Here is a 19,033-nt window from a genome sequence, read left to right on the forward strand (position 1 = left end):
AACTTGAATGGAGAACTTGAGCATATTCTTACCACGCTGCATCAGTCACACAGGTGGCGGGGGGGAGAGTTCATACCGGGCTTTGGCATAATTCCATTGCACTCATTGCTGGAGATACTTGTTCAACCCACAGTGGAGCTACAATGTCTCCAGTCATCCCTTCTGTTTACTAGTGGTAGAAACTAAAAGGACTCTGGGTCGGCTTTGCCCTTCTTGTGGCCCCACTTATTTGTCAAGGATTGGCTGTCTGGTTCCTCCACCTATTTATCCAAGGAGGCCGATTTCCTAGAGCTGACTTTGCTCGGGGGCCTTAGGGAGCTGCTCGCAGCTTGTCCCAGAGGTGCAGGGCTGCATCGAATTTCATTATGTATACCAGCCTCTACCTTTTTTTTTTTTTAAGTAATGTTATTCAAGCTCCTTTTAATAAGCCACAACCTGGAAAATAGCAGATGTGTCCAATGCTTCTGTTGTGTAGAGGGCATATTTCACTGAAGGCACCTGTGTCCCTTTAAGGCCACCTGTCTGCCAATTTTGGATAAAATGGACCAAAGAGCCAACTCAGGACCCAAGCATTGGGGTTTGTGATATTTACAGAAAACATCAAGCGCAAACAGAAGCTAAGACTGAGACACAAAATTGTAAGCAGTGCTCTTTTACCACCTAATAAGCTCCTTAACTGCTGAGGGCAAGAGGGGCAGCTGGGCTACCTGGTTCCTAGTTAGGCTACTCCTGTTTAAAAGCTAATAGTAACTGAGCATCCTCTACACCTAGGACTCTAACCTACTGGGATAAGACACTGCTTGAGTGCCGAAGTCCCATCTAAGAACTATCCAGGTAGCCCCATGCCTCTCAGAATGTGTCTGTCAAACACCAAATGTGGAGGTTTGCACAGCCAGTAGGCCTGGGTTTTCATGGACTCCATGCTAGTGCTATTTTAGGGGGAGGCATATGGAAGTGCATTGGTCACTGTAATTGCAGAGTTGGAAACAACAGAATGTCAACAGAGGAAAAGCTGAACAAATTATGGACAGCCATACAGTATTGCATTCATTTAAAAGGAGCTACACGTCTATAGGTACTGACCCAGAAAAATAGGACATGTTAAGTGAAATATCATGAGATGTACTATGTAAAATAGAAATCAAAATGTGTTGCAAATCAGTAAGTAGAGTATAACCCAAAAACTGTGAGCATGTATGCGTGTGTGTATGTGTGGCTGACAGTCTAAACTAAGAAAAATGCCAGAGCACAAGCTAAATTATTAACAGGGGTTAGTTACTTTAGTAGGAGATTGGGGGAAGAAGGGTAGATTAGCTTGGGAAGGTTTTACTTTGTACAATTTTCTAAAGTAGGTAAGATTTTTAACTTATGTTTTTCAGTATTTTTTATGTAAGAAAACTCAAATTTCAACATTTTGGAAAAGTAGGTAAATGGCACAAAACACTGAGTAATCTATGGAATCCTTGTCACTCATTGTCACAAACCCATTTATTACCCATGGGACTTTTGGGCACATCATTAATCTCTCTGAGGGCTGAATGTTCTTATCTCATAAATCAGTGAGAATTCCTATTTCTGACTACCTCCTATGATTGTTAAAAGAAATTTAAATGTTGAAACAAGATCACATGTGAAAATACTTTGTAAACCAGAGAGCAATGCAGGAGTATCAGGCTTCAGTAGAAGTTATCTGTAAGCTAGAACAAGAAATCAATTATATCTAATTTCCCTTTTAATACTAGGGCTCCCAGTTTTTCCTATAAACGTATGTGTCTTCTCCAACAAAGGTTTTGGCAGTGTCCATGGACTGCCCTGGCTCCTGTTCAAATGCCTCAGCCGGCACAAGGGTAACCTGATCTGCCTGTGGAGCCTCAAGTCCTAAACTGGAGGTTCATTCCTTCTCATGTACCCGATGTTTTTCTTCCTACGCTTTCCTGTTTCAGAGGGCAGAAACTTCCCCATGATGGATGGAGTTGATCTTTCCCCTTTCATGCTGGGATCTACAATCAGGTATCAGTGGGTTTTTTATTACAAGTAGTTTCTGACCAACCAAAAAACACCCAGGTGGCTGGCTGCTAACAGAGCAAATGGCTCCACTCACTTCAACAACGGCGATCACGTGGCCCATGAACCAGGACTTGAACCACAGTGAACCTGAAACTGGGGAGAGTATCTGCTTAGTAGAGGTGGACCAGTAAGCCACTTGGAGCAGACATACCAATTCTAAAATCCATGCTTTTACCCTATGCATGGATCTGTTGTGTAAAATTATTAGGGAAAAGATTCTTTCCATCATCCCCAAGAGCTTCCGCTTTACCCTTTGCAGTCCCTTGCCTTCCATGAGCTCTAGCCAACCAAACTGCATCTTTTCTAGAATTTCATGTATGTGGAATCACAGGTAGTCTTGGGTCCGGTTTCTTTTGCTGAGCATGCTTTGGGATTCATTCATATTCTTCAGTAATTCATTCGTCCCCGCCTTTTTTTTCAGGGGTGGAGAGGGGAGAAGGAGAATCTTAAGCAGGCTCCACGCCCAGCACGGAACCTGACATGGGGCTCGATCTCACGACCCTAAGATCATGACCTGAGCTAAAATCAAGAGTCAGACGCTTAACTGACAGCCACTCAGGCGCCCAGTAGGTCATTCCTTTTTATTGCTGAGAAATACTCGTCATACAGACGTATGAGAATTTATCCACTCAGCTGCTGATGAACATTTGGGTGGCAGCTACTATAAATTAACACTTTCTTCTGTTCCCACCAGCAGAGCACAGAGGTCCCACAGTTCTGGTCTCACCAATACTTGGTATGAGCCAGTCTCTCAAACTGTAGCCATTTCAATTTGTATTGTGGTTTCTATTTGCATGTCCCTGATGACTAATGACTTGAGCGTCTTTTCAAATGCTTACTTCGTGTATCTTCTTTGGGGAAATATCTTTAAGTATGCTGAATACAAACCTTCTGATATTTTTTTGTGAGCATATCTCACTTCATTTAAATGCTATTAGGATCTGCCTACAACAGAATTGGGAAGGAACAGGACAGTCTGAATGTTCACAGATCTTGCTAGGTTGGACCTTGCTGCCCTGATTCAAGGCAGTAACAGGGTGGGGTTTCTTCATAGCAGGTTCAGCAAAGCTCCATAAACATAATTCTCACTTTGTTAGCTATTTCTACTGGCACTTTAAGTTTTACATTTTGTGTTTCGTGTCATCTTAACAGTAACTGAGAACTTATCTCAGACATTAGACCTAGCTTTTTTCACTATCGGTATCTATTGGAGGAGTCTACATCAAAGTAGAAAAGTAAATTAGGAGGCAAGACAAGGCAGATTGACAGAAACTTAGCTTCAGAGGAGATCCAATACTTCCCTATAAAATAAGATAGAACCTAGTTGCTCAATTAAATATTTAAAACCATGATTTTATAATATTGATTACAGTAAAATGTACGGCCTAGGGCAAAAATAATTTTTTCACTGTTTCCCAGTGTTCACGCTGCACTGCTATCAACATGTTTAACTTGGCTGGCAGAACACGACTGTGTTGCACGTAGTCTCAGGATATCATGGAGTGCAAACACCTCCACACCTTCAAATATTTCAAATACTTGTGACAGATTTTTCTTCCACTTTAAAATGACTTCAGGGGCGCCTGGGTGGCTCAGTCGGGTTAAGCAGCTGCCTTTGGCTCAGGTCATGACCTCGGGGTCCTAGGATCAAGTCCCACATCCGACTCCTTGCTCAGCGGGGAGCCTGCTTCTCCCTCTCCCTCTGCCTGCTGATCCCTCTGGCTTGTGCTCTGTCAAATAAATAAAATCTTAAAAAAAAAAAATGACTTCAAAGGCTGTAACTGCTAGACAGTTACTGCTTCCTAACGGTCTCCTAAAAATACCGTTTCCCAATGCTGAATGCATGTCAAATGTGAGCACTAACTGGAAATCTTCCATTCTCTCGTACTTGTGTGCCCGGCCTCCGAATCCACTCTCCTGTTTCATCAGCCAGGCTCTGATCCTGCGCTCCTCTGGGCTTTTCCTAACCATGCAGCTTCACGGACACCATGTTCCATAAGCTGTCCTAATGCAATGTCCTAAGCATTGACCCACGGAGCCAGCCATCGCTTTCTACTTTATTAAACATTAAAGCACAAATGGATGGTCCCTGTGGAGATGGCTACAGGATGACAGGGAAGGAGAAGGGGACACTCAGGGATAGAGTCACACAGCAGAGACCCATCTTCACAAAAAAGGCTCGATATTGATTTCCAGGGAGGAGCAGGGCATAGTCAGCTCAAATTTGGTGATGACATCAGGATGAAGGACCCCAAGCTTCCCGATGCTCTGACCCCTGGCAAAGATCTCTGCGCATCTCCCAGGGAAGAAAGCAGGGCCTGAAAAAGAGGAGAGAAATAAACGTTTCTCCTGGCAAAAGCGTCAACAGACATTTAACACCTACGACTCACTAGGATGCTGGAAAAATAATGTCTTTAAACCATTGGCTAAGAAATGAGAGTGCTGTCCTCATACTTTCTACTCTTAAAACGAAATATTCAATATTACAGCAAGGAACTCTTACAAGGAAAAGGTTAAGCACAAATATGAAAATCAGGGCCCTGCATGGGTTTTTGTTTTTGTGGGTTTTTTTCCGTTTGTTTGTTTTAATCCCAGGGCTTCAGGCAGGCAGGATCAAGAAAAGGAGGCTGGAGGAGCACAGCTGGAGAAATCCTCGGTGAGCTCCACAGGGAGGAAGGACAAAGGGGAGAAATGAAATGTAAAACTGATGACGTTGCAAGAGAAGAACCTGTTTGAAACAGGTTTTTCCATAGTCCTACCTGCTGGATGGAAAGTCCACCCTTGAATTCATTTACTATTCAAAACTCACTTTTCTACCTTATTACACAGAGAAACAGAAACTGCACGGTCACCGGCAGGCTCAGGCCTTGCTACCAGAATGCAACCCGCATTCCTGTTGGAGAAAGAACTTTCTCAGCAGTTTTAGAGCATCTTCTGTAAAAGACCAGCACAAACCAGCCTGGGATGACCCCTGAGTTACTTCAAGACAGGCAGAAAGCGCTCTCTTCATTTGGGTATCAATACACAGAGCTAGGGCTCACCAAACCAGGAACTGTTGTGGAGGATCAAACAGCTAAAAACAAGCAAACAACCAGGCCCACTCCATATTCACTATGACGAGAGCCACAAGAGTTCATCAGTGCTCATTCCCCACTCAAGTTTTTTAAAAAAAAAAAAAAGCTGACTCATTTCACTTGCCACCAACTTGAAAAGGGATCAGGCCCACAGCTCCTGCCTGATTCAACCAAAACGGTTACTGGCATGAACTATAAATACCCAGCAGAGCTGGGCCACAAGCTTGCAGCCTGCCATTTCAGAGTGCATTATTTATGAAAGAATAAACTGCTGAGGCTACTAATGGCTCCAAGGTCAGCATGATGAAGAAATACAGCATGGGGGGAGGGGCAGCGTGCTGTTAACAAGTCAGTACCAGCTACACCATAAAGACACAGGACGATTCCACGTACTTCCCAGTCAGTCCGGGAGGATGTGTTTATATTTCTGAAAAACATTTTTAATTGTCATTCTTAACCCCCAAAGCATCCTGGGCTGGACTAGAAGGTGGCTTGTTCCTCACAACCCCCCAAACTAAACTGTCTTATTAAAGCAAGACTTTCACTGAACTGCATTTGAAGTATTTGGCTATGCATATTAATCCACACTTGGGGACAGGGGCAGAGAAAAGACTCAAAAAACACAGAAACCAACTGGATTGATAATGCAGAGCCTTAGTGAGATATGAATAGCACTAAATCTAGTAAAGATGGTGTATTTTAACACTATCAAAACAAAAACCCAATTTACAAAACCATCCCCCTCCCTCCACTGCCCAAATCTTCAAATGACAAAAAGTGAAGCTTGTATAAAGTGCTGATGCTAAGCAGTGTAACCAAGAATCGGGGAACCTTCATTTCACCATGCATCACCCCTTTTTACAGAATTATTTGTAGCTGGACACCCTATGCTAACTGAAAACAAAAACAAAAACAAAAACAACACCAGCCTATTTTTAAAGGCCATCCAGAAAGGAAGCTTATAGACCTTCACTGGTAACTCTGCCATGTTTAAGAATCCTCACTGTGTATCAAAATCCTTCCTTTTTATCTACAAATTCCAATTTGATTGGATTCATTTTAACTGAAGCATAAAACCAGACTATTTTAGAATCTAAGCCAGATGTGCTAGTTCTAACAATGTTAGCAAAATAAAGCTTAGGAGATAAGAACTTAGAATTTCTACTTTGTAAAACAACTTTTTGAATCAGCACTTTTTAGCAAAATTCAGTTACATTCTTCTTCCGTGAGCAAGCATGATAATGCCACCCTGTCCTTTTCTCTAGAAGTCTGGACCATACTTGGCTTTAGCTCATTAACCGGTCAGGTACTCAAACAAAAACGTTCCTATCACTAAATACAATTTTCCCTCTTTCCAAAGAAAAGCAAAGAAAACAAATTCATATTATATGTTATTTAAAACATAACTATGAGAGTATTCTAACGAATGTAAGAAGTATCAAGAGCTCTCAGCCCAGCACACAGATCCATCTGAGGCACTTACCACACCCTATATCACCCCCGGGCCACAGGGCCTTCGCTGCCCGAGGAGGAGCTGCTGCCGAAGGGAGCGGGCACCAAAGGGGTCCTCTGGCCTCTCATCCACAGTGCTAACCCTCTCCTCCCCACCCACATGTAACAATGACGTTCACGAATGGATTTCCATATAAACCTTGCTGAAAACCGCACACATTAGCCTGTGACGACCATGATCAATTTCTTGCCATTTTTCATTTCTCACAAGGTCAGATTATGATTGGAAGCACTTAAGATTTGCTTCCTCTTCTGTTCAGTCAGAGCAAGGCTACAAGTTTGTTCTTCACATACACAAGTTGAGAGGCACACAAAAGGGACTTCCATGGGTACAGAGAGAACCTAAAGAATGGACCTCTTGACTGATGGGTATGGACTAGAAATCCTGAAAGAAAATATAGACTGTGTGGTTGTAAGCAAACTTTGCAGCAGAAAGGAACCGCTCCAAAGAAGGCAGCCAAGAGAGCATTGCTTCACCACCAAAACAAAGGGCACGCACCCAGCTAAGGCAGCAATTCGGCCCGAGTTCAAAGATAAGGGCATCTCCCATCAGCAGCAGGGTGGTTGAGCTCAGTAACTCAGGCGGATGAATGGATCCTAACACTCTAGCTGGGACTGGATGCAACTTAAACCAGTCATTCCAGAAGAAGTCACAGCCAAACAGAGCCGCAATCTGGGTCTGGGCTTGTGAAAAACCAGCCCCGGATGGCAGTCAGAGGCCACTCTAACCTCCTCAACAAAAATCAAACAGGTGCCTCTGGAGAAAGAGTAGTCTGCTGGGCCGAGAGACAAAGTTGCCAATTCAAGGAAAATCCTATTGCCTTATTAATAATGGGAATTCTAAAATTCGAATTCTAAAAAATACAGCCGCCTACTCTTCAGTGTCTAAGCCCAGAGTTCCTGGTTTGCTGTAAACACTCCAATTTTCAACCTGTGCCCCAGATGCTCCCTGGCACAAAGCCCCTCAGCCCCCTTTTTCACCTGGTTCCTGACACGGATTAAGCGCCCCGCTTTGCTGGTATCCGTCACAGCGAAACGGCCTCCAACATAAAACAGACCCGGGGGGAAAGTAGTGCTCTCTTGCTGAAATCCATGTGGAAGCCCAGACAAAAGAAACATCAGTTAAGCACAAGCAAGAATTTAATTTCCAAAACCTAGTGGGGTGTAAGTAAGTCCCTTAATTAAAGCTTTTGTAGCATCTCCTCCAGGTCTGTAATTGTCTCTGTGCTCAAGCGGCAGGACCACTTTGAGGACCTTGGGGGTAATTCTCGGCCAGTAACGCAGCACAGCACCCAGTCTTTAGCACATTTTCTGGCTAATTGACCTTCAAAGAGTTTGTGAGCTCCCGCTCTTGCTCGTTGCCAAACACCTTTCACAGTTTCTTTTTGCCCCCGTCTTTCTTTTAGAGTCATATTATAGGCCCAAAATTTGGATAAGCTTTCCACATCGAGTCATTCCTATAATTTTACGAAGCATCGGAAGTAGAGGTTTAAGGCGGTAACTGAGCAGACCCCTAATCGGAACGCAGGACAGTGTTATCAAGCATGAGGCCCTTAATGCCTTAATCTTCAACCCCCTGCAACTGGATATATTCAACTAATTCATCTGGTGCTTATGTTCACCATCTCTAATAACCATCTACTCATAATTTTATTTTTCCCTCTCTTCACATCACTAAGACATGCTGTAGGGTTCAAATCTACATACTGTTTGTTAACTGCCTGCAATCTGGTACTTCATCACCCCAATTTTCTCCAATAAAAAGAACAAAATAAAAAGGGGCAAGGAACTCTGGGAAAGGCTTGAGTGTATATCTCATGTGTCATAGCAAATAACAGAACCCATCACTGTCAGCTTAAATACAGATAACCCATACACACTCTCCTAAATTCAGGGACAAAATACAAACTGCATAATCATATAGATACAGTAGACCACTGGGCCAACTGAGCGTGCTTTAAATCTGTTCTAAATGGCCGATTATGTAATATGGCTAAGAGAATAGGAATAATCATTTAACAGTGTGATCCTAGGGCTGGCACTACCAAACCCTACCCCTTCCTCTCCTAAGTCCCTAATTCCAAATACCATTAGATATATATAAAATAATCCATTCCATGTTGCAACAGTCCATCCTAAGAAAAACACAAAGGACAAAAAAGTCTCCAGCATTCCATTCTGAAGCAAAGTGGGCAAAGTGGGGCGCAGGGCAGAGTGGAAGGGCTGAAACCCTGTTTCCCTACGCAGGACTCATCTCCTGCTTTCCCACCAGCTCTTCGATCATGGGGTAACCATGATGGTCTAACTCTGCTGCCAGCACCCCAACCTCCCTTTCCTTTTCTGAGTAGTGTCAGTTTAAAGGAAGAGGAAGGACAAAATAAAGGGCCTCTTTTCAAAAACTGGGCACACACTTAAACCGAACATGGGAGCATGGTAGTTGTTCTCCAAGTTTTCAAGGCAGGAGTTTTTGAGCGTACCAGCAGTTATACAAAGTGAAGAGAACCGAAAGGGCCGGGGGGGAGGCATGATGTAGGCCACACATTTAGAAAAAAAGGAAGAAAAAGGTATAAGAATAGAAGGGAAAACAATCAGTATAACTCTGAGATAGACACCCACACATTTTCTTCCAATCTCAGTCCACTACAGGCTGGGAGAAAATATCTCTACAACGATCACTTAATTTGTAAGAAGAGACTGAATAATTTCCAACTGGTAATATAAAACACCCATTTTACCCCAGATGTATACAATTCTTCACCTTACATCTGAAGCGAAATATTTATGGTACCTAAAGTCTTTAAAGAGAGGGGACCTAATCCCTTGAGTTTAATGGCTATCTTTCATCCCTTTCGGGAGATCAAAAGAAAGAAAAAGCCCTTACACAACTTTACAGTGCTAATCCCAACACACCTGCAGACATCATTAACTCTTAAAGCGAAGGCAACCGGACGTGAGGAGACCGGGTGCCTACTTAACCCCACAGCACGGGACCGGGGAGAACGCCAGTGCTCACGGCAACATCCTATCAAGACACGGCAGACAAAACCCCTATTGCAAATAAGGACTGGATCCTGGAGATTTCATCCTTAAAAAGTAATCAGCAGAGCCCAGACTATCTAGTCTTCTAATAAAAAGGAGAAATGTCTTCAATAAAGAACCTTTTAAAAATAAATCACCACAATCAACCTTATGGTACGTTTTTAGACTCAGAACCCCAAAGTTTCCCAGTTTTACTTTGTATAGACAAATTTGTAATTTATTTCCATGGATATCACTTAACATTTTTTAAGATCTACTTTAAAGTCTAATCTTATGTGCCTCTCATACACACTCATATTCAAAAACCTGAAGAAGGTCAGCAATGTTAGAAGAATTTAAGTGCAAACCATCCAATTCCATTTTATTTTATTTTATTTTAAAGATTTATTTATTTGACAGAGACACAGGGAGAGAGGGAACACAAGCAGGGGGAGTGGGAGAGGGAGAAGCAGGCTTCCCGCGGAGCAGGGAGCCCGATGCGGGGCTTGATCCCAGGACCCTGGGATCATGACCTGAGCCAAAGGCAGACGCTTAACAACTCAGCCGCCCAGGCGCCCCTAATTCCAATTTTAAATCAGTCTCAACATTTACTTGAATAAAACCAAAGTATTTTTAACTCTAGTTTAAAAAGTGCCCTCACTGTCTCTACTGGCTTTGAAAATTCCTATTCTATAATAATGCCATTGTCTTGATTTGTCTGACACGTAAATCATTTCCCCTAAATTGTCACACTTCTTAAATGTTCATAGGACGGTTTTAGAATAACTTTAGAAATGGAAAGTACGGATCACCTGCCTTCCTGGGCCAATAAAATGGTTCTTTTCTAGTTTTTCACCTATAAAATCCCTTAAGGAGACAATTTCTCAAACCAAATATGAACAACTTTATTACTTCCTCCACAATTATAGTGAAATAATAATAATAAAGAGACTATTGTAGGGCTAATTGGGGAAAGAATAGGAATATGGAGTAAATAAGATTGTATCTATAATTTCACAATTAGTTAACTGACTATTCAAATTCAGACCTTTGGCCAATGTGGAGTAAAAAGAACTTCCAATGTATACTTACGATGGATAGGCTTTAGTTGCAGAATTCGATTACCGCTGACAAGTAGGGAATGCAGGAGAAAAAGGAAAGAACACGGAGACTGTTTTTTATTTTATTTATTTATTTTTATTATGTGATGTTACATCCCTAGTTTCTGACGCAGTGTTCCTGTTAAAGCCAGAGTCCTCTGCCTTCTACTCGTCTCCTTCCATCCCCTGGAAAGGCCTCAGTCCCAGCACAGCCCTGTCCGAGCCCCCGACGACAGGCAAGTTACAGATGGGAAGAAGTGAAGCACAAAGAGATTAGGGGACTTGCCCAAGGCAAGCAACAGTAGAGGCCACAGAGCACGCTGAAGGTGCCGGCGGCCACTGACACGGGCGCCCCTTTGTGTGTGGCCCAGAGGCACAGATGGTCTACAGGATAATGTTCTCAAACTTTTGGTCAAGCTGTCCATTTCGTGTTTGCAAACTTCTTCTGGTTTAAAATAAAATAAATAAATGAAACTTGAGAGGAAAAAAAAAAACAAACCTGACAACCTCTAACCTTAGGACATACCCAAGTATGCTCTGTCAAACTGTGAATACAACATAACTGACGAAACGGTACAAAACCTAGAGCCTTCCATGGAAAACAGAACTATTTTTTTTCAATCTCACACAACATAGCTACACTTAAAAAATGAATTCCAGATTGAGACAAAGCTAGAATAACATGAGCAGATAAATCAGCACCACAGTGACACCATCTAAAAAGGCGAGGTAAAAAAGCACATATGTTAGAACTTGTGGCAGAGCCTGCTTCTGAAGCACTGAAACTTCTGCAGAATCTGACACTGGAAACGACTCTGGAGAAGATCCTGTCCGTGCCTTTGTTTTAGAAATGAGAAAATGGATACCAAAGAGGTTAAGAAAACCAGAGAGCCAGGTAACAGCAGAGCGGAGACTTCCTTATCCAGCGCCAATTTTCTGAAGGGTAGAGTTGAAAGAGACTATCTATTCCAAGATCCTTTCCCAAACTTACCTGCCTCTCAACAACTCTGTGGTACAGGCGGACAGATCCCACCATTCCCATGGGAGAGATGAAGAAGTTGGCATGAAGGGAGCAAGTCCTAAATCGCTGGAAGCAACATCCAGTACTGTTTTTCCTGCACCACGGCTGACCACACACCCCAGGGTCTAACAAAATGTACTCTTTCCTATCATTTTAAATGGTGTCTATACCACCTTGGGATCTGCACTTCAACTTTGTTTATATTCATACGTCTAAAGACATTTTTAACATTTCTATTATATATGTCATCATTTGCCAAACTGTTCTTAAAGTATTTTAGGTTGGAGTTGTTTCCAATTATCCACTGTTATACAGAGGGCTTCTATAATATATATTGCTTTTTGCTCTTTCTTGATTTCTTTCCCTTTGCCAAAAGTAATACCACGCAAATAAAAAATTATGAATCCTTGTCTAGCTCATTATGTATCAAAGTGTTAAACAAAAGACTTCTAGCAATGGTAGCAGCAACAAGCCACACACTTACACTAATAAGGATTATGCTGACCCCATCTTGTATGACACCAATTAAGAAATACTTTCCCTTGCACTGTACCAACTACTACCTTTTTTAGTTCTACTGGTGGGTGAAAAAAAATGCTTCAAAGTAGCCGAGGAAAATAATTCCAAGAGAAAGTCTCTGTTCAGAGAATATAATTCAAATAAGCTAGGAGCCTTTAGGAATTAAGAGAATAATCAGAAACTTCTCTCTTCTGGAAGGTGAGTGCCAAAGTACAGTGGCTGAGGTAACAGCATTGATAAAATACCTACCAGCTACTGATGAATATTAGACACATCAAAACAGGTCTTACCACAGAAACAGGAAGTTCTGGAGCTGTTTAGAGCAAAGCATTTTATCTATTTTTGTTCCAATGCTTACTCTTTATGGCCCTCAGTATCAACTCAGAAGAAATAAAAATCCTGTAACTGCAGTCACACGGTTTTCGCTTACAGTAAGGCAGTAAATAACGGCCTGTATTTGCTATTATAGTGGGCAGTGTTGCTCTCCCCCACATTTCCCCTCCCACCTCTTCCTGAATATGCATTTGTCACCTAACAGCATGGCTGTCACCATGGCATGGTTTCAGAGAGCGGGAAGATTTTTCTTTTTCCACTGAGTTAGCCCCCATTCTTCGTGTTAATACCTGAAATTGTTATAAAGGGACCACATTTCTCTTCCTTCATCATTAGAAAGGCAGCTAAAAATCAAAGCATCTCTTAAGTTCACACTGATATGCATCAACTGAACTGAAGCCAGATCTTTTCCTGAGAAGAAAATGTTTTTCAGGCAACAGGAGACAAGTAAGAGCAGGAGGGTGGGTGGGAAGAACACCTGAGACACAGAAGGGCTGCAGGGGCTGCAGCATGGCGAGGGCCAGGGGTCCCGAACACAAGCTGCCCACCTCACCTCTTGCCTGTCGTGCCTAGAATAACCCCCAGCAGGGAGATTCCGTTCCTGACCCCCAACCCACCTGAGCCTGCAGTTCTCAGAGGTGTGTCCAGGAGGGAGGAGAGGGTGCCTACGTCACCCTCGTGACCTTTAGCATTGCTTTCTCAAACAGGTCAAGATTAGACCAGAGCTATTCAACACCAGTGTAAAGCAAAGTAACTCCTCAAGATCCAAGCTCTCAACTGGGACCTCGATGAAGTTAATCTATCCTTCTATCGTTTATATAAAAGCATTGGGAACACGTTGAATGTCGATCTGTAGGATTCCTGCCATGAGGTAATAGAAGACTAAGCTAAATGGCAGAAAGGAGTCTCTCTAAACAAAATATGGGAAGGAGAGAGAAAAGGTGCTGGCAGATGACAGCTATCTAATGAACATATGATTATGGTTCTGCTTCCCCACTGCCCCAAAGTGACAGTAAAATATGCATTTCTCATCTTTAATCAAAGCAGATTATGGATTAGAATTTTTTTAAAAATCAGCAAGCATTAGTTATTAAGGATCCCAGAGGCTTGCTTGCTTAAAAAAATAAAAAAAAAAAAAAAGGAAAGAAAGAAAGAAAAGAAAGATGTTGGTCAGTGATTTTTAACAACCTTCTAATTTCCTAAACCATAGTAGATGGTAAGCTATTAGCTACCAAGCAGTGGGAGTTACTACATCAAACTATACCTTTGGTTCAACTAAGCAAGAAGGGAGCAAAACCGAGACCGCAAAAAAGGTATTGGCATCCAGTGGAATGACTTTGTTATTCTAAAAGAACAGAAGCAAAAAACCCAAACCAAACCAAACCAAAAACCAACAACCCCACAAATAAAATAAAATCCTTGGATGGGGAACCTGGTTATTAAGTTGCAAAGTGCTCTGAAAGGATGATGGATACCAACATATCCTCCAGCTCCTGGGTAAATGGGACCATATACAGAGTCCTCAACTTTGATAAATAATGTATTCTTAAAACAGTTACAAAATAAACCCAACATATAAATACACAATCAGCTAAAGGTTTTATAAACTCCCCAGTTATGGCATAGATGTTTCCTTTTGGAATCTCTCTGAATCTTATCAATATTACATGATTAAGGTCTCACCTCAATTTCTTTTTTTTTTTTTAAGATTTTATTTATTTATTCATGAGAGACAGAGAGAGAGAGAGAGAAGGAGAGGGAGAAGCAGGCTCCCAAGGAGCAGGGAGCCCGATGCGGGACTCGATCCCAGGACCCTGGGATCATGACCTGAGCCGAAGGCAGACGCTTAACCATCTGAGCCACTCAGGCGCCCTCACCTCAATTTCTAATTACCTACCTTTACCTATAAATAAGACATTTATTTTAATGTTGGGAAAGACTGCTAATGGACTAAGGGGGCTGGGCTGATTAAGGAGACTATCATGCCAACTCTGATTGTGCTTGCAAATTTCTTGAAATAGTTCCCAGGAGTTGAACAACAGAAGTTTTCTTTTCTTCAAAGAGTCTGACCCATTCAAATATCCTCATGTTTTCTTCCGTACCTGTTCAATCCAACTAAAGGATTTCCAAAAATCATTCCATCTTTTAAAGATACCAAAGATAAAAGTTTAGATCTCTTCTACTCCTTTATGGATTCCAAAAAGCATTTACCCTAAATTTAGGAAGTTAAACAGTACCATTACATATGTTAAAAAAAAAAAAAAAGGCAGTAACTGGAAAATAGCATGTTATCAGAATCTCCAAAGTATAGGGAAAAAGAAAAAACTGGATCTATTCCTCAAATGTACTCAGGATAAATTACAAACAGGTAAGAGGTGTAAATGTAAAATAATGAAACACTTAAGCTCTAGAGGAAGCATGGGGAATTTCCTCCCTCACCATGGAGTAGAAGAAACTTTAGGACTCAAAATCCAGAAGTAATAAGGAAAAAGATTAGCAAGTTTTACTATATAAAAGTCTACATGGCAAAAACCAAAAGAAAAAAAAATTTAAAAACTTATAAAGAATGATGGATGTACATCACAAAGGGTTAATATCCCTAAATGCATAAAAAATTTCTAAAAAGAAGAAAACAGCCAACACACTTGAAGAAAAATAAGCAAGACACATGAACAGGCAATTCACAGGAAAGGAAATAAAAATGTCCTAAAACATGAAAATATGTTTACCTGCTCATAAGAGAGCGCCAATTAAAACTACAGTAGACACCATTTTCCTCCTGAAAGACTGCCCCCACTTAGAGAAGTCTGACAAGTCTGTGAACAAGGTTCAGGAAAAAAAAAGGTCCTCTCATCTGGTGCTGCTGGGTTTGTACAATGTTAGAACACAAGTCCTCTGGAGGGGTGTTTGGCAGTATCGAGCAAACATGAATTTACGCTTTGTCCCAATAATCCCATTCTTCTAGGAATCTGTCCCAAAGAAACACGAGCAAAAATACCAGATCATATATGCGCAGGTCTGGTCATTGTGGCATTATTTGCAGCAGCAACGACTGGAAAGAGCCTAATTATATCCATCGCTAGGGAATTAGTTGAATCAACTGTGGCACTCCAGAGCAGTGCTCTGCAAAAAGAAAGCGGCGGATCTCCCTTTGGGGCTGCAGTGAGCTCCAATGTAGATTAAGTAAAAAAAAAACAAGGTGGAGAACAGTATGCAAAGTATCAACTCCGCAGCTAAGAATGTGGAGAATACACACACATATTTAAAAAAAACTATAGAAGAATAACTGAAAACTAATAAAGATCATAACCTATCCAGGCAGTGAGGGAACAGTGTGATCGGAATAGAAATGGAAGCTGGAATTTTTGAAATAGACTTCATTTTGTAAGCTGTATCTTACGTACAAAGAGAACTGCAGATAACACTTAAATTGTTGTAATAATCACACTGATGTCATTTTGGAAAACACGCAGAGTGAGAACACCCCCCAAAAAAAATAAGTCAAAAAATGGGCAGAAGACATGAACAGACACTTCTCCAAACAAGACATATGAGTGGCTAACAGACACATGAAAAAATGTTCAACATCATTAGCCATCAGGGAAATTTAAATAAAAACCACACTGAGATACCACCTTACACCAGTTAGAATGGCAAAAATTAACAAGTCAGGAAACAAATGTTGGAGAGGTTGTGGAGAAAGGGGAACTCTCTTACACTGCTGGTGGGAATGCAAGTTGGTGCAACCACTTTGGAAAACGGTATGGAGGTTCCTCAAAAAGTTAAAAATAGAGCTACCCTATGACCCAGCAATTGCACTACTGGGTATTTACCCCAAAGATACAGATGTAGTGAAAAGGGACACATGCACCCCAATGTTCATAGCAGCAATGTCCGCAATAGCCAAACTGTGGAAGGAGCCGAGATGTCCTTCAACAGATGAATGGATAAAGAAGATATGGTCCATATATACAATGGAATATTACTCAGCCATCAGAAAGGATGAATACCCACCATTTACATCAACATGGATGGGACTGGAGGAGATTATGCTAAGTGAAATAAGTCAAGCAGAGAAAGTCAATTATCATATGGTTTCACTTATTTGTCTAACATAAGGAATAGCATGGAGGACGTTAGGAGAAGGAAGGGAAAAATGAAGGGGGGGGATCGGAGGGAGAGATGAACCATGAGAGACTATGGACTCTGGGAAACAAATTGAGGGTTTCAGAGGGGAGGGGGGCGGGGGGCGGGGTTAGCCCAGTGATGGGTATTAGGGAGGGCACGAGTTATAATGAGCACTGGGTGTTACACACAAACAATGGACCACGGAACACTACATCAAAAACTAATGAAGTACTGTATAGTGACTAACATAAAATAATAAAAAAAAAAAGAAAAGAAAAACACGCAGAGTGAGCAAATAACATAAGCTCATTAGGAACCAAGATTTTCAATGTAAAGAAAAGAGCTATAAATATATAACCAAGCATATTAAGTAAAAATCCTCTAATCCTAAATATAAATTAGAAATATCCATATGAACTCAATGTTTTCTCATTTAAAAGAGAAAACAACAACAAAACGATTTCCCCAGCTCTACACACCAAAGTCCTACAAACAACTTCTTCAGTAGTAGTGAGCAATCTCAGCACCCAGACTGCAATCTAAATTAGATTTCTCACTAAAAGGAACCAGGGCCACTTGGAGATACACTTTCTTCCAGGTATGCCACAGAAAATATATATGAAGTCTTTTCCCTTCTCTTCCAGAACTCTTCAGTCCTCAAGAGGCTGAGGAAGGCAGAAATCCCCACCCTAGGGACTGTGTGTCCCCCAGATCAGGAAAGAGAAAGTTCGGCAAGGAGGTCAGAGACTAAGGGGGTGGGAAGGGCATCCACAGGTGAGCAGGGGACAACCCTTGGGAGGCAGAGTGATGAGCAGAGCAAACATGCAGAGGAAAAGACGGAGTCAGGTTACAAACAGGCACTGATCAAGTAAATAAAGAAGTTAGGAATAATGGGAGCCAGGTTTTTCTCTGTTGAAGAGACATACAAATATGGAACAAGAGAAAACTGGAATGGAGGCACTGTCGTGGACTTATGGTCTTCACAATATACACATGGGGAAGAAAATGTGTGTGCGCACACGCACATACACATGCAAATAAATCCTACCCCCAATAGCAATAAACACACCCTAAATCTTGGCTTTTACACACCATTCCCTAACAAATAGAACCAGGATGGAGAAATGGGGCAATGGAAAGTTCCAGATAAGCCTGAGAATATCTTCTTGTGCCCAAAGCAAGGGAAGGGTAATAAGAAATAGGAATATGTTAAAAGGACACAGAAGCCAGCTTGAAGCAACAGCCACTTGCCAAACTGGGGACAATGTGACCATCACAAGAAATGGTTATAATGGATTAAAATATTGAATAAGAAATAATAAGTCCATACTGATATAAGTAGGAAGACACATTCAGAACAAGACACTTAAATAATTTCAAAGTTCTTCCCACAAAATGTGTATAATAATGGAGGAAGGAGTAACTTTGCAGGAAAGCTTAGTACACACCACCTTAATGATTCAAGTGGACAGCATCGGTTATGACAGAAACGGAGACTCGGTGCCATTTGAGAAGACAGCATTATTTCTGCAGCGTTTCTCCAAAGATGCCTAACCGGAATCTGACAGTGAGAAAACCGTGGACAACCCAAAATCAAGGAATGCACTAACATGTTCACTCTAAAAATAAATAAATCTTAAAAAAAAAAAAACAAACAACCTCTTTTCAAGGCCACTCCAATGGGTAGATGGATGGATGGATGGACAGATCTTAAGAAGGGAACAACCTATCTAAATACATGCATACATGGGGCACCTGGTTGGCTCAGATGGTTAAGTGTCTGCCTTCGGCTCAGGTCATGATCCCGGGGTCCTGGGATTGAGCCCCATATTGGGCTCCCTGCTCAGCAAGGAGTCTGCTTCTCCCTCTCCCTCTGCCCCTCCCCCTGCTTGTGCACTCTCTGTCAGATAAATAAAATCTTAAAAAGAAAAAAAAACTGCACACTGGAAAGAAATGCCAGTGGTGAGCAACAACAGCCTTCAAGGCAACGAGACACGAGTGCATCCACAAGACGAATATCCAGGAAGGTGGGGAAAATGAAACCACTCCTTGTGTGGACAGGAGAGTGAGTCATCAAAATTGTGCTCAAAAGTCTCAAGTAAAGGGATACAACAACTGAGAGAAAGAAAAAATGATTTTACTAAGAGTTAATTTTAAAATGACTTAGAAGTTAGCTTGAAACTTGGTTCCATAATCTTAAAGCTGGACAGCACTCAACTCTGCCAAGGAGTTCAGGCAGGTAGAAATTAAAATATAACTTG

The 19,033-nt window shown here is 41.6% G+C and overlaps 1 protein-coding gene across 2 annotated transcripts in view; it reads right to left on the reverse strand.

The window, feature by feature from the left end:
• Nucleotides 1-4,097: 4,097 nt before the first annotated feature.
• Nucleotides 4,098-19,033, reverse strand: part of FARSB (phenylalanyl-tRNA synthetase subunit beta) — a 68,368-nt gene continuing 53,432 nt past the window's right edge. For both annotated transcript variants that reach the window (XM_027591282.1, XM_027591283.1), the window contains one exon: nt 4,098-4,385. In XM_027591282.1, coding sequence (XP_027447083.1) covers nt 4,234-4,385 — 152 coding nt within the window. In that variant the 3' untranslated portion in view covers nt 4,098-4,233. The remainder of the gene's footprint in view (nt 4,386-19,033) is intronic.

This window comes from Zalophus californianus, chromosome 3 (assembly GCF_009762305.2).
Source record: "Zalophus californianus isolate mZalCal1 chromosome 3, mZalCal1.pri.v2, whole genome shotgun sequence".
Lineage (NCBI taxonomy): Eukaryota > Metazoa > Chordata > Mammalia > Carnivora > Otariidae > Zalophus > Zalophus californianus.